The 14,082-nt window shown below is 36.7% G+C and overlaps 2 protein-coding genes across 8 annotated transcripts; both read left to right on the forward strand.

The window, feature by feature from the left end:
- The first annotated feature begins 694 nt into the window (after positions 1-694).
- Positions 695-7,310, forward strand: LOC103707606 (protein NONRESPONDING TO OXYLIPINS 2, mitochondrial). 5 transcript variants are annotated; one of them, XR_015967138.2, is made up of 5 exons: positions 695-902; positions 1,002-1,123; positions 1,416-1,479; positions 1,724-1,768; positions 5,311-5,499. XR_015967138.2 is itself a non-coding variant. In XM_088700913.2 (4 exons), the coding sequence occupies exons 1-3, from the start codon at positions 790-792 to the stop codon at positions 1,741-1,743; spliced, it is 255 nt and encodes an 84-aa protein (XP_088557039.2). In that variant the 5' UTR covers positions 695-789; the 3' UTR covers positions 1,744-1,768; positions 5,311-5,499. The 5 variants fall into 5 exon arrangements, 4 of the variants coding, with proteins under 4 accessions (XP_088557039.2, XP_026660652.4, XP_008790377.4 ...); XM_088700913.2 differs by lacking the exon at positions 1,416-1,479; XM_026804851.4 differs by lacking the exons at positions 1,416-1,479; positions 1,724-1,768; positions 5,311-5,499 and adding an exon at positions 6,151-7,310.
- Positions 7,311-7,706: 396 nt separating this feature from the next.
- On the forward strand, positions 7,707-13,986 carry LOC103707605 (uncharacterized protein At1g01500-like). Of its 3 annotated transcripts, none has more exons than XM_008792151.5 (3): positions 7,707-7,867; positions 8,756-9,558; positions 13,417-13,986. In XM_008792151.5, the coding sequence occupies exons 2-3, from the start codon at positions 8,857-8,859 to the stop codon at positions 13,651-13,653; spliced, it is 939 nt and encodes a 312-aa protein (XP_008790373.1). In that variant the 5' UTR covers positions 7,707-7,867; positions 8,756-8,856; the 3' UTR covers positions 13,654-13,986. The 3 variants fall into 3 exon arrangements, with proteins under 3 accessions (XP_008790373.1, XP_008790374.1, XP_017698418.1); XM_008792152.5 differs by having other exon boundaries at positions 7,731-8,197; XM_017842929.5 differs by lacking the exon at positions 7,707-7,867 and adding an exon at positions 7,938-8,190.
- The last annotated feature ends 96 nt before the right edge of the window (positions 13,987-14,082 follow it).

Below are 14,082 nucleotides of genomic sequence, written 5' to 3' on the forward strand. Positions count from 1 at the left end.
AAAATTAGTTCAACTAGAGGACTAGTATGGAGATAGATGGAAGTATCATCTAAGTTGGACTGACATTTCTTTCCTTCCAATTTTTTTTTTCTTTGCAGAAGGAGAGGGATTGGGATGTTTGGACGACATATGAATTCACATCCTACCGATTCAAGAATTAGATCAGGTCAAGTAGAGATCGAGTCTAGATCTAAGTTGGATCGACTATGTATTAGGGACAAACCGAAGTTTCAAGTGGATATATTTATTAGAAAAGTCCAGAAAATTATCCACTAATAGTGAGACTCAAAATATAATTAATAAATTTTATAAGAATTGTTAATGATATAAGTAAAATTTACATTATATACTGGATATCGAGTATATACCGGGTCCAGATTAGGTCAAGCTAGATCCATAAAAATCAAACAAATATGTATATATGATTAGATTAGATAAATTTTTAATAAACCCTGATCCAGACCCAGATCGAGTTTTAGGTCTAGGTGGGATCTAGGTCCCTCAAACTTGAGCTCACTTGAAAAACTGATCCAGTCTTAGCAAAGGCTAGGATTTTATTTCGGGCCAACTGCATCTACTTGACGGCCTATTTCCTGGTCCTCGCGTCGCCCTTTTATCTGGGCCGTCACAAACCGGCCCGAAAGTGCCCATTTTCCTTCAAAAAGCGTGCGCGTTGACTCACTGACCACGTCGACTCGTCACCTAACTCGCCGTGTTAGGGTTTTAGGGAGGTTTCTCTATTGCGTTCGCTTCCCCTCGTCCGCTCGATAGAGGTAGCGAGGGCGGGAAATGGCGTCGCTATGTAGGTTCGCCGCCGTCGTTGCGAGGTCTGCCGCCGTCCGCTGCAAAACCTCACTTCCCAAGCCCACGCTTTCCAGGAGAGCGGCCCCTCTCTTTCGGAGGTGAAGCAAAGCCTCTAAAAACCTAGTTTTTGCCGCTTTTCTCCCCCCTTTTCCCTTCTCGATCATAGGATTCTTATCTTGCGGCTTGTGGCTTTCCAGGTCGGTCGCGCCGGCGTTGGGAAGCGTGGAGTCTCTGATGCCTCTCCACAGCGCCATCGCCTCCGCCCGTCTCAGGTCCTTCATAGCCGTCGATTCCTCCTGCTGGAGCTGGCTTTCTCAAGGTAATGGTTAAGAATTCTTTGGCTCTTCCAGATTCTGACAATTCTAAGCTCTTTTTTTTTTTTAAAAAAAAATCCTTATTTCGTCAGCTTTTTATTTGGCATGGATGAAATCTTTGCTAGTTGAGGCTTTGGCTGACTGTTTCTTGAGCACTAGTATTTTATGACTCGATATACAAAGTTAACATTAACAAACTACTGCATTTCATATAAAGTTAATATGCTTAATGAGTGGTGTTGGTTGATTTTTGTTGTAAAAATTGGAACTTTTGTCTTCTGAAAATTCTGATGATAGGTTTAAACAAGCGCATCTGATCAGGGCTACGAAGAGTGCAAGGAGAAGGGATGGAACGTTGCATGTGAGGATTTTGAATCGTAACTGAAAATGAATGAGGCCAAGCTTTCTTGTAAAGTTTTGAAATGTGATATTTCATCAACATATTGACAACAATAATTCAGTGCCTTTAAGTTTGTGAAAATTTGTTTTTTGAATGATATAGATGCTCGATAAATATTTAACATGATTTCTGCGGGAAAATAGTGGAGGTCGCAGGTGAATCAATTCTAACGTCACCTTACTTGTTTTTCTTCTTCATGATATAGGCTGTGCTTTACCTTTGTGACCAAGGTCTGCTGGATCTATGCGGGGTAGATTCCTATAGCTTCTCTGTTTATTTGAAGACAAAAATAACTCTGTTTAAGCTTAGAATTCACAAATTATATCAAAGCTGCTGAGACAGATGTGTTTTATGTGGTTTGCTCTCTTGCGGCATTTTTTGGGTTCTTGATATAACATTTCTTCATTAATGTTGTTTTCTTAGCTAGCATTTTACATAAATTTGGTGCTTTTCTAAGCATGGATGTACTACATTTTCATAATATCATGGCTTTCTTATGTGTGTGTCTTCCCTGTGATCTAGATAACGGTATAAATCTTGTATACTTATGAAGCAACTAAAAATGAACAGCTAAGCCCACAATGCAGTTTTGACTCATAATGAGCTGTTATGCTTCTATAATGCATTTCGTGTTCAATTGTATTAGTTGATTGTCCTGCTGCACCTAGAGCAGCTACTTCAGCCTATCTTTATCAAAAATGTGGACTTTTGGCGGACAATGTTTAGCATTCCTACACTTTACCATAAACATCAAGATTCAAGTAAATGTCTTTGTTCAGAAGCGTGGCATTTGACTCTTCATGCTTATTGATATGAAGCAATACTTTAATTGTCATATTATGCATACCGCAAGACTTCTCTCGCACCATATCTTCACAGCTTAGAGATTGAAACTTGTGCATGCATCATCATATTCTTAGCTAACAATAATAATTTCCTAGTAGATTCTACCATGTTTGGTACATATATCTTGAATATATTTTTAACGCAAAGGTGATTAGTAAAGCTATTCTGTTTAGTTGGAAAAAATGCTGAAACTTCAAACTCGTTTACTATATTGATGAGTTAAATTAAATGGAGTGTGTATCATAAAAAATTCTGGACCACTTCTTCTAACTTTATACATTCTTTTCATTATAGGGAATTAGGCACGATATATGTGGCTAGTTTGCGCTAATACTCCTTCTTGTGATCTTGATGGTGACTTGGTGATGTGTCACTATATTCGTATGAGGATCGCTAATGATGAGATCTCTGAAAAGGTTGACGAGAGTAGTATTTGAATCTTTGAAGTTTTATGGAAATGAAGGAAAATGTTTCTCAAAATATGAATTTACTTTGTCTGCAATATTTGAAAGGTCCCTTACCATTCATAAGTAGATTGACGTTTTTTATGGAGGTTTTGTTTGAGAAATGTGAAGCCAGGAAGGCATCAAGAGGTGCAATATACATAATTATGGATTGAATGCAGTCGTCAGATTAAGTAAATGTAGACAGTTTAGATCTTGCAAAATTCAGTATAATAAAACAATCAATCTGAAAGGAGATAAGTAGATGGTGTAATATCTGATGGGTGAGCATATGAATGGATTTCCCATCATTGTTATCCGAAGACTTAGCTGTGAGCTGTAATATTGAGATCTTATGAAGTTTTATGTAACAAAACAACAGGAGATTATACTAATGTTGCAATATTTGCTTGGTTCCCATCAGTGTTATCTGAAGACTTCAGATAATTTTTTAAAGCTTGTTGGGTTTTTTTGGCACTTAAACACCCCATGACACTTTATGACATTCACTGGCACTTCAGATTGTGAAACCAGTGTAACTTTACTTCGACTGAGGATCTCATTAGTTTCTTCTACGTATTTGAACATACAATTTAGTAGAAGTATGAGGGCATTGCTGAGTCGGTTTTCCTAGGGCTATCATTTTGAAATATTCTGGGTGCCTTAACTTCTCACTTGTGTCATATATTTAGGTAATATTGTTTCCTATATAGTATGGATATTTTGTTTGATTAGATTATTTTCCCCACAAGCTTAGACTAGATGATGTGAATAAAGGGGGAAGGGGATGAGGTCATTTCAATGAGTCTCAAAAACAAACACTTTGTATTTTCTGAAAACCAACGTTATAGGCTTGAATAGTCTTTCTTTAATATGAAAATCCGTCTGAGAAAACAAATGTGACAATGGATCTCTACATTTCTTTTTATCAATTCATAAAAAGAAACCATTTACCTAACTTTCTAGAATGTAGTGTAGTGAACTTTAGTAGTAGCTCTAAGAATAGTTCAACACATTCTATTAAAAATGGGTTGGGATTGTTTGCAAAGAAATTCTAAATGATACTTGCATGGAGACACTGATATTACATGTATAGTCGTTTACGATATTTAATACTTGTATTTGTGATGTCTTATTATATAATGAATGTCTTGAATGGGGAAACTTAGTTTTGTTACCAAAGAAGTTATAGGAATTGATGATTGGAAACAGGTCAAAAGCATTCTATTTTAAGCTGGATTTTGGCAGACATATTCTTTGGCAAGAATGTTTACTTATAGATGGATTTTGGTGGCGAATAGATAGGCTTTTTTATCTAGCGCATTGAAGGTTTAGCATGTGAAGAGGTAGACTATAAGAGGAAAGAAAAGGATTCATGACTGGATTGGTATTAGGAAGGATGAAGCATGAAAAATGGAGTCGTACTTGGACAGTGAAAATATATCTGAAAGAGAGAACTTGTTTGTGCGTGGAGGAAATAATGCATGTAATGACAGTTCACTCTGGAAAAAATTGAGGAATAAGATAGGTGAGAACTAGGACGAGAACTATTTGTTTGATGCTTTTCTGAGATAAAGAGAAGATGTAAATGTGAGAGCGCGATGTCGTAGTGAAGGAGCTTGCAGAGAGAGGCTACTGGTGCAAGGTAAAGAAAATAATGGTGGCTATTATTATTGTCATGTCCGAAGTAATCTTTTAATATTTCAATCCAAGTATGTGTGAGGAAATGGTTATCTGAGACATTTTACTAAATTAATGAATTGCTAAGCTTCCAACTGGATTGGATATTTTTGGAAGTAGAATAATTGCTAGAGGGAGTAATTATAAGTGGAGCACTGCAACATCTGTTTTTTAGATATCGGAGGGGTGATAGAGAAAGTTTTAGAATGTTAAATAACCTCTTCCTAGTTCATAGAGCTCCAATTGTCTATGACATTTGGGAGATTATTAGTACACATGGATGCTTGTTTTGGCCCTCACTGCTGTGCAAGTCCAAATTTATATGTAGTGTAGGTTCAACAGCATCATGATCTTCATGGCCAAACAATTTGACTGTAGACTAGTCTCACAAAAAAAAAGGGAGGACTGTAGACAAGATTGTCTTTAAAAAAAAATCCTAAACGGCTGATTACTATTTCCATAATTTTGTTTTTGAGCCAAACTAATTGCATGTCAGTTTGAACTAGGAAAATGCATCTCTCTCTCTCTCTCTCTCTCTCTCTCTCTCTTTTTATTGTGTAAGGAAGGCCCACCTTTTGGCCTGGTTAATGATTCTCATTCAAATTAGCGTGTAAAGAATCACATCGTAATTTGGTGCATAATAATTGTGATTCAGCATTCATTTTTTTTGTAAACCATGTTGAGATCTCTAGTAGCCCCATTGTTGCTAGGAATTTTTTCCCTACATTGCTTACATGAAGATTACATGGATGCCTACATGGATGTCTTTTACGTTGCTGATTAATCTTCCCTTTTTTTGTTTCTCCTCATAATGAATACCTAGACTTTGCCGTTCCTCGGTGATGGAGACAGAGGGCTGCTGTTATCTCACCAAATTGAGCTGCTCCTTATTACTTATTTTCAAACTGAGCTTATAATTCCCAGCTTCTGTGAATGTTGGTGATTGTACTGTGTATGACAGATAAACACTTACCAATTCCTTTAAGAAACTTATAACTCAGTTTTCCAATCAGCGAACAAAACTGTGTGGAGTTAGTTGCTTTTTAATCTTTGAATTCTAGAAACGAACCAGTTAATGAGCTTGCCAATGCTGCAAGCCTGCAGTGTCATCAATGCAACTGGTGGTTATAGAGCCCCTTTTCTTTACCAGATAACAATTTCTTGTGATTTCTTGTGTCACGACTGGGCATTCTAGTAATCATCCAGCTGAATATGAGAATGGATGGTTTGCCGGTGACGATTATAGTCTGTCCATCAGGGATCATTTGCACATTAAAAACAGAGGTCTGGAAACTTATGCTGGCCCTGAATTCACCAGTGTGAGTCTGCCAAAACTATGTTGTGGTTAAAAACAAGCAGTTGAAGGGGCTGGAAAGCCAATAAATTGAGACTACTTTGTCTCTTGAAAAGGATCTGTTGCACCAAGCATATTATGTATGTGCTTATAAGGATGGGGCTCTGCGCCGCCCTGTATGTAGCAGAGTGTCTTTTAAGCTGTCTCAGTTAAGCAGGCCGAACAGTCAATGATTCTCATGTTGTAAGAATTATCAAAAGAAATTGATGATGATTTATTCAGTTCTCAGTGTATGGTCTTGATTTCTTACTCTAGATGTAGCTTCTGATGATGCTGACAATATATTTTCATGGATTGAACTTTCTGAAGTGATTAGAACGACGTCGCTTTCGTCGCCACTGACCCATGCCGGCTAGTTGAGCTGCTTATCCTTCTCATCTTTGACCACCATTGGATGTGCATTGGAATTTGGAAGAGGATCGGGGTATTCTTATTCTGGTTAGTCTTTGTGGCTGATAATGTTGGAGCCCTGGAAATAATGGTGTCAACTTCAGAGAGGACTCTGGATATGGTGAATGGTGATGCTTTGTAGAAGCCTATGTTTGAAAGCTCTGATGTGCCCTCAGGGGTTACCTTTTTTTTCTTTTCATGTACAGTTTACACCAAAAAAAAAAAGAGAGTAAAAAACCATCGGAACAACAAAAGAACCAAACAAAGTACAAGAGCAATCAGAGTTCCCGAGATTTTTTTTTGCAAAATAATAATCAAATTGGAAGGCAGAAAAGAGGAGCTATCAAAAGAAACAGGTTGATGTTGAGGGGCTATTCAATCAGCTGCATCATTTTCTTCTTTAAATATACGTCAAAATGTTCTTTAGGATCTCTAAATACTCTCAAGCTATGTTACGACAATAATTAGAAAATTTACTGAAGGAAAATTTGACATTTTTAATCTCTTAAATTTATTTTTGTCATCTAGTTGTTTTAGGAAATAATGTCTATAATAGCTATAATTGCGGTCCTTGCCAATTGACCATAATAGAATATTTTCTTATTATTTGTTGTTTCTATTTCATGATGCTATAGTCTTATCCTTAGGTGTCCCCAATACATTTATCATATGACTCTTATGAATTTTATACTAACAACTTCCTTAAATAAGCACTCAATTAAGACAAATATAAAAGAGTCTTAGCATTAAAATACTAAAATCCGACTATGCTAAATAGAATAGAATATTATTCTATTTATTTCACCAATTAAACTCCAAAGTCTTTAATTAACATGTTAAAATATTTTAATTCGCACCATTAGGCGGCACCCTGCCGTCCATTTGACTTGATCTATTCAACGATCTTCTACATAGTGGGTTTACCTGACTCAAAGCCAAGATTGGTATTCTAAATATAATAAATCAGTATCAATTCTTTATTATTAACCATAATTATGGTATAGCATATCAATATTAGATCGAACGAGGCAAAGCATACTATACCACATCAGTTTGCTATGGTACAAAATATATAATAATATCCAGTACATTAATTCGGTTTCATACTGAATGTATCAATATAATAATAAAATAATACTGATACGATACTTTACCGAATTAGCATATCTTAATCATAATTATCAAAATCTATCTTATTAAAGAATTTTATTGGTTAAACATTTTCATTTCATGGCAGAGAAGCCATGGGATTCATGGTCTGGTCCCTGCCCCAATTCTCCCTCCTCTTCCTCCTCCCATCCATTCCGTAACCAACGGCAACCCTCGGCTCCGATGTATAGCATATTATGGGACCCAAATGGACACAGAATCCAAGCCAGGTGTGCTCTCTTTGATGAGATGACACGTCGACAGATCCCAAAAACAAAGGCCTTACCAAAAAAAAAAAAAAAAAAAAAAATCCCAAACAAAGTCCTTATAAAAATAAATTCTCTCTCTTTCTCCTTGTCTCTTCTTGGTACAAAAATAACAGAGAGCCGCTCCTTTGTTCGCTGTCTCTCTCTCTCTCTTTCGTCCCATCTCGTCGGACGCCGAAAGGGATAGGAGAAGCCATCGGAGCCTCGATTCGGATCGCCCGGTGAGTCGTGGTTACGGGGTTTCCATCGAATTATTGTTCATATTACTTGTGGACGTTCTATGGATCAAGAGAACGAGAGAGACGTTTGGGTGGGGTGGGGTGCGAGAGGAAGAGTGGTGGCTTTGGCGCGTCGTGTGACGCAGGAGGTGGCCGGCGAATTTTTTGTTGGCTGTCCTGCGTCTTCCTTCGTGGGTTTGTGATATAAAAACGGCAACTTTTTTATGTATTTAGCTCCACCTTTGCGATTAGGAACAAAATATTATATTGTATGTCAGAGAGAGAGAGAGAGAGAGAGGAAAGGATAACCCGTAGAAGTGTGTCAGGTATGAGGTATGATATCTGGTTTGGCTTTTCAATCTCTGTTCTTGATCGGGAAAGTGGCTCTTTGTTTCATTCGGTTTATACTATTTGTATCGAATCTAGTGGATTGGGGTTGTTCTTCTTCTTTTGTTTACTGTTTTCGTCTTTGATCTTTTGGGTGTGTGTTTCTTTAAAGCGATCTTGTTTGCCGATTATGATGGAAAAGAAAGAGTCTTTCTACAAGTTGTGTCACCAGAGGTGGAGGACGCCTCTCCCTTCAGAATTATAAGGAGGTTTTGCATACCTTCTGTATGCTTTCTTGCACCTTGAGCCGGAATTAGATTCGTTTTTGTTTTGCGTTTTCTTTTTCTTTTTTTCGTGATACCATAGACGTAAAATTGTATGTTGAAAAGAACAAAGTGGCCGCTTTCTTTCATAATTTTTTTATCAATATCTGTTGTATATTTATGCCTATTTAATATTTAAGTTGAAGAAAGTTTCCGTGTCTTCTTGATGTTGATGTCTTTTAGTTGTTGTTTCAATTCTGATAGCTTGGTGTAAATTGTTGACCATCAGTTCGCTTTGCAGATGCGGAACTTTGATTTCCCTGTGTTCTTTTTGCTGGAATCTCTCTTCTCATTGTCAACACTGATGTGAAAAGATTTTTCTGAGAGGATCGTGCTCCAATTATGGAGAACTGTTATGATCCAATTGCTGAGGTCGATTCATATAAACCTGGTCGCAATATCATCATGCACTCCCTCTACCTTCCTAAGTCATCACCTTGGTTTGATCTGAGGGTCTTTTACGTGAGAGTGAGCAATTGTGAGGTCAATGAATCAACTCCTGAGCATCTTACTCTTAACCACGTCCCACTTACTCCCAACACCGTCCTTGAAGTAAATGGTCGAAGAAGTGGTGTTTATTCCGATTCTGCTTCTTCCTTGCTTAGGAGGGACAGGGTTGATAAGAGATCAGAAGAAGTGACATTTGTGAGCACAGATAGTGTAAGGATAACTGGAAGTGTCAGATTTGAGGTCTACAATAGAGATGCTCTGCTGCTTGCTGGAGTCTTGGAGTTGTGTGGTGGTGGTAATGGTTTTACAGCAGAACCAAAGAATACTAGCAAGAAATGGAACCTGAAATGCCAGCCTGTAACGTGGGCTGGATTAGGCTTTCTGAAGGGAAAACATTGCTCGAGTTCAGAGATGACTTTGCCAACAATTGATGTATATGTTGCTGGTTGTTTCTCAGGTAGCCCCATCATCTTAACCAAGACTCTTCAGCTAGCCTTACGGAAAAAGCATCAGATGAAGGTTGTGTTTGATTCTATTCCAGAGCGTGGTCCAACTGAACTAATGAAGAATGCTTCATCTGAGGATACTTTTCAGGTACTATTTTCTATCTTGAGGTTTACCTGGAAATATGCATTATGAGAGTTCACTGACTGCAATATGTGGATCCAGTTACGAAGGGACAATGCTCTCCAGTTCAGTTTTTAAATTTTATTCACTAAAATATTACTTTATATAAGAGTCTTTATCAAGTTTCTTCAGCCTTCTTCATATCACTGTGTGCAGGATTTACAAACCATGAGAACATTGGGTAATCTGTTATTCTGTGTCTTCCACAGCTTGTTTCAGCAATATATTTGGCATTTGAAAACTTCCATTTTTATATATGTTGTTATGTCAGAATATGATAGATGGAAAACCCTAGAGTGCGGTGATCATATCTTTTTTGCGATAAAAACCAATACTTCTTTTCTGCCTTCAATTTGCTTCAAGAATTACAGGATATTGGCTTCGAATGTCATTTGGGTCAAGAGAACTTTAAGAAAGATGGAGATTATGTTAGAAAAGAAAAATGGTAAAGAAATCTACTAAGTAGGAGAGGAAAAGGTAAAGCAGAAAACCATAAAAAGGGGAAGGGATTTTTGCAGAAATCTTATTTCCGCTTTCTTTCTTTCTTTTATTCATGAATTGCCCATTTTTGGAATTTCTGAATGTTTTGCCTCTGATCCCATGGATATGCTCCAGCCTCTGAATGTGCATTGTATACTTAACAAATACATGACTTCAATATTAAAAATATGTATATTCATATAAAAAATGTGAATTATTTATCATGTGTATTCACTATGAAAAAATTGTGTTCAACTTGGCTTAAACATACAACTCAGAGGCAAGAGCGTTTAAAAGTTTTAATGGGCCCCTTCCTGGGGAAAAAATGGTCTAAATTTGCATAAAGTAAGCATATCCATTTTGCAAATTCCCAAGGGAAAAAAAGGGGGGTTAATTAACAATATTCTAGTGAACTTTGAAACAAAAGTTCGTTCTAAGAAATAAATTATAGATTATGTGTGAACCATGATACGCCGTACTGGCCCAAACCGAGCGGTACGGGACGTACCGTACCATACCGATCCTGTATCGGTATTTGGTACGGGTGGCGTACTACTGGGTACACCAAAACCATACCGTCACTGTGCTAGTGTGGTACCGGTATGGGGTTTGGTACCGAGATGGTGAACCTTGGTATGAACAGATGCAAAATTTGTTATAATTTTAAATACTTTCAGCCAACATGCAAGAATTAAAGCCTATTACTTTTGTGATTCTGTATATTTCCATCAAAAACCAGATATCCTGCTAAACAAACTTCCAGATGATTAGATTTTAAAAGTGCATTCTGTACACATGGAAAACTCATTTTTTGGTCAAAACCGAATGAAACTACATTAAATTTGTCCATAATAAATAAAACCCTATTCTATTTTGTCAAATCGTAAATATTGTAATAATTTTCTTTTATTCAAATTTGTCGTCAAGTATACCTGATCAAGCTGAGCATTATAATGTTTTGGCCAAGACTTTCAATTGATCATGGCATTATTTGGACAGTTTTCACAGTTCTATTATGGTTAACTTTTACAGTAATGATAAGTTATTATGTTCACTTTTTTAACAACTTGCATCAACATCCCTGCGGTATCTGTTCCGAATTCTACTTATAATATATTCTGCTTGTTCTGCAGCGGAGAGGGATAAATAGCTGGTGCCTAGAATTGTTGAACCTGTAGAGACAAGAATCAGTCAATATATACAAATTGTGGTCAGCATAGAATTCACTTGATGATTTAGGAGGATATAGAAGATAACTTGATATTCCATTAACTTTTTTTTATTCTTGAACGGCACCATGGCTCACGCTAAAACATGGTACATCCATCAAGATTTCAAGAGGTGGGAAAAAATGTTAGAACACATTAGACAGGTTACATTTAGCTCTAGGCAGTACAATTTTCTGGCATTTGTGTCACCTTGACACCTTTTTATGATTTTTCTGATCTTAATCTAGATGATTTTATTCATAAGATTAGATTAGAATCTGGTGTACTTAGACTTTCTAATAATGTCCTGAAGAAGCTGGAACAACAACCAAAACCATGTACTGCAGAAAGCAACACTTGCATCATATGCATTAAGCTTTTATGTCTAAGAGGTAATGAAGGCTGCAATCTCACCAGACCATAGATGTGCAATATAACTTGGGCATAATACTTTTTTAAGTATTTAAGGAATAAGATAAGTCACCGTTTCTTTTCTTTTAACACTGTAATTATCTAGAATATAGTGTCATCTTTGAGGACTCAGTGAGATAGCAAAATCCTGCAGGGTTGCATGCATTTTGGGACTGCCTACTTCTATGGAGAGCATTTTTTTTTGAATCTGATATCCTCAGTCATCCATTCGAAGTTCTCTGACTTCAAAATAATTTAAAATATATATATTAATTGTTTGTCATTGCATTCATTGTAGAAACATTCTATCTTACATATTGCAACCATCAAGGCTTGAATTTCTTTGGTATTTTTCAATCATCGTCTCTGCATGACTAGTTGACTAGAGATTACAGAGACTTTGTCTATAGGAATTCAACAAGAGACAAGATTTAAAACAAAGATTACTATCCATGCTTGTATTTGTGCTCCTTTACCATCCAGAAACCAGACTCGGAGAAATCCCAAAGCTCCAACATTCTAGGAAAAAGGGAGGCAGGGAAAGAATAAAGCCCCACTATTTATACTAGTAATAACTATCTAATAAAGATGAGAAAGAATTACTTAATTTATTTGGATAGAGAAAATTCCCTGTCATAGGAAATCTTTTATGCCCCAGAACAAAGAAAAGCAAAATATATGAAAGCAAGTAAAACAATAAGTTCTAACATGATAGACTCAAGATTGCCTCTCAATTTCCCTTTTCATCTATAGATACTGTTGCAAAGATATGTCCACATTTATTATAATTTTCCTTTTGCCCTATTGTTTTGGTATTTGAATCTTATGTAAGCGATTAATCCATAAGGTTTTACTTTCAATTTCTCCTTTGTCATGAAATTTATGTCATAATGTTCCATAACTAATATGCTGTCTGAGTTTTGAGTGGACATGCTGAAGAATTTATAATGTAAGGCCTGCAGCCTTGTCATGTTCAAGATGTTGAAAGTGGATATATGATTTTCATTTCAACCACTGGTCTTTTGAGAAAGATGTTTTCTTTGACTAGTTTAACCACTTAAGTTTAATAAAGCACAAAAGATTTTGAGGAGCAGCTTTCTGAGTTGCCATTACTTTAACAGTTCCCTCAAAACCTGGCAATATATGCCCTACTCTGAATTTTCTAAGTTTCATACTCTATTTTTTTGTTCATTTGTTTTCTCATTCAATTACTCACGCCACGAAAGGGCATATTGGTAGACTTTCATCACATAAAGCTGCAAGGTTGAGATGTATGGGTCAGTCTGAATTTTTTTTGCCTGAATATTAATCCAGATTTTTATTCTTGTTCTTAATGGAGCAGTATGATTTTTTTTTATCTCTGCTGTCTCAGCCGTTGAAAACACCTAGTCTCTCGTGTCAAAATTCTGTATTGCTTAACGAGTCCTTGATTTTCATTTAAATAATGCCCTTTTATACAAAAAATTACTTATTTTTGCCTTCTTGAATGTAATTTGATCTTGAAATGTCTTGTTTTAAATAGCCAGCATAAGTAATATGGATATATTTTTTCAGCAGCTTGGATAGAAAAGTTTTTCCCATATGGCTTGGAAGTTCTTCTATTATTCTCTTTCTGAAAAAAGAAAAGAAAATTCTTCCATATAACTTGGACTTCTTGCATCTTCTTGCATTTGCTCTCAAAACTGCTTGTGCAAAGTGCTAACATCCGTCTCTTCTTCTGTGGCAGTTATTGGAATATGGAGGCTACCAACCAGAAAACGATTTGGAGGTTGATTACAACAGCATTTACTCGAGAGCTGAATATATAGAAGGGGAGGATGGGGAACTTTCATGGTTCAATGCTGGTGTGAGGGTGGGTGTGGGGATTGGCCTTGGCATCTGCGTTGGAATAGGAGTCGGTGTTGGATTGTTGGTTCGCACCTATCAAGCCACCACCCGAAATTTTAAAAGGCGACTCATCTGATCTTGTTCTGAAGAGTTATTTCCTCAACTAGTATCAATCACAAGCATTGAAAATTTTTGTTATTCTCCCCTCATCCATAAAGCAGCTAACCTGGTTCTGCTTCAATGGCACCTTGTCATGCTGTGATATTTTAGAAAGTAGGAACTTTCTGCTTGTTTCTGACACAGCTTCCCTTGCACTTATTTCGTGCTTCTGAAGCCTGTTTTGTTTAACAATAAGGTCCAGGGCCGTTGAGATTCTGTGGCAGCATATGCATTTTTGCTAATATCTCTTCCCTTTACGTATATATCCCATGGACAAGACCTGGGGGTATAATATTAATTTATTCGTTTATTTTGATTGGCTTTTGGTTTTTCTTTGGTGGCTTGAGAATGTTTGGAGGCAGAGGTGATTGAACAAGTGCCTTTCTTGTAACCTTGTCTGTTTACA

This window comes from Phoenix dactylifera, chromosome 7 (assembly GCF_051530095.1).
Source record: "Phoenix dactylifera cultivar Ajwa chromosome 7, Ajwa_hap1_PhDact_Kaust_v1.1, whole genome shotgun sequence".
Taxonomy (NCBI): domain Eukaryota; kingdom Viridiplantae; phylum Streptophyta; class Magnoliopsida; order Arecales; family Arecaceae; genus Phoenix; species Phoenix dactylifera.

What these genes read in the sequence shown, in the direction of transcription:
- LOC103707605 (XM_008792151.5), top strand. Translation starts at nt 8,857, where the DNA reads ATGGAGAACTGTTATGATCCAATTGCTGAGGTCGATTCATATAAACCT. An exon ending in CATCTGAGGATACTTTTCAG is followed by an intron (nt 9,559 to 13,416) that starts GTACTATTTTCT and finishes CTTCTGTGGCAG; the next exon opens with TTATTGGAATATGGAGGCTA.
- LOC103707606 (XM_026804851.4), top strand. Translation starts at nt 790, where the DNA reads ATGGCGTCGCTATGTAGGTTCGCCGCCGTCGTTGCGAGGTCTGCCGCC. An exon ending in GCGGCCCCTCTCTTTCGGAG is followed by an intron (nt 903 to 1,001) that starts GTGAAGCAAAGC and finishes GTGGCTTTCCAG; the next exon opens with GTCGGTCGCGCCGGCGTTGG. An exon ending in CTGGAGCTGGCTTTCTCAAG is followed by an intron (nt 1,124 to 6,150) that starts GTAATGGTTAAG and finishes AACTTTCTGAAG; the next exon opens with TGATTAGAACGACGTCGCTT.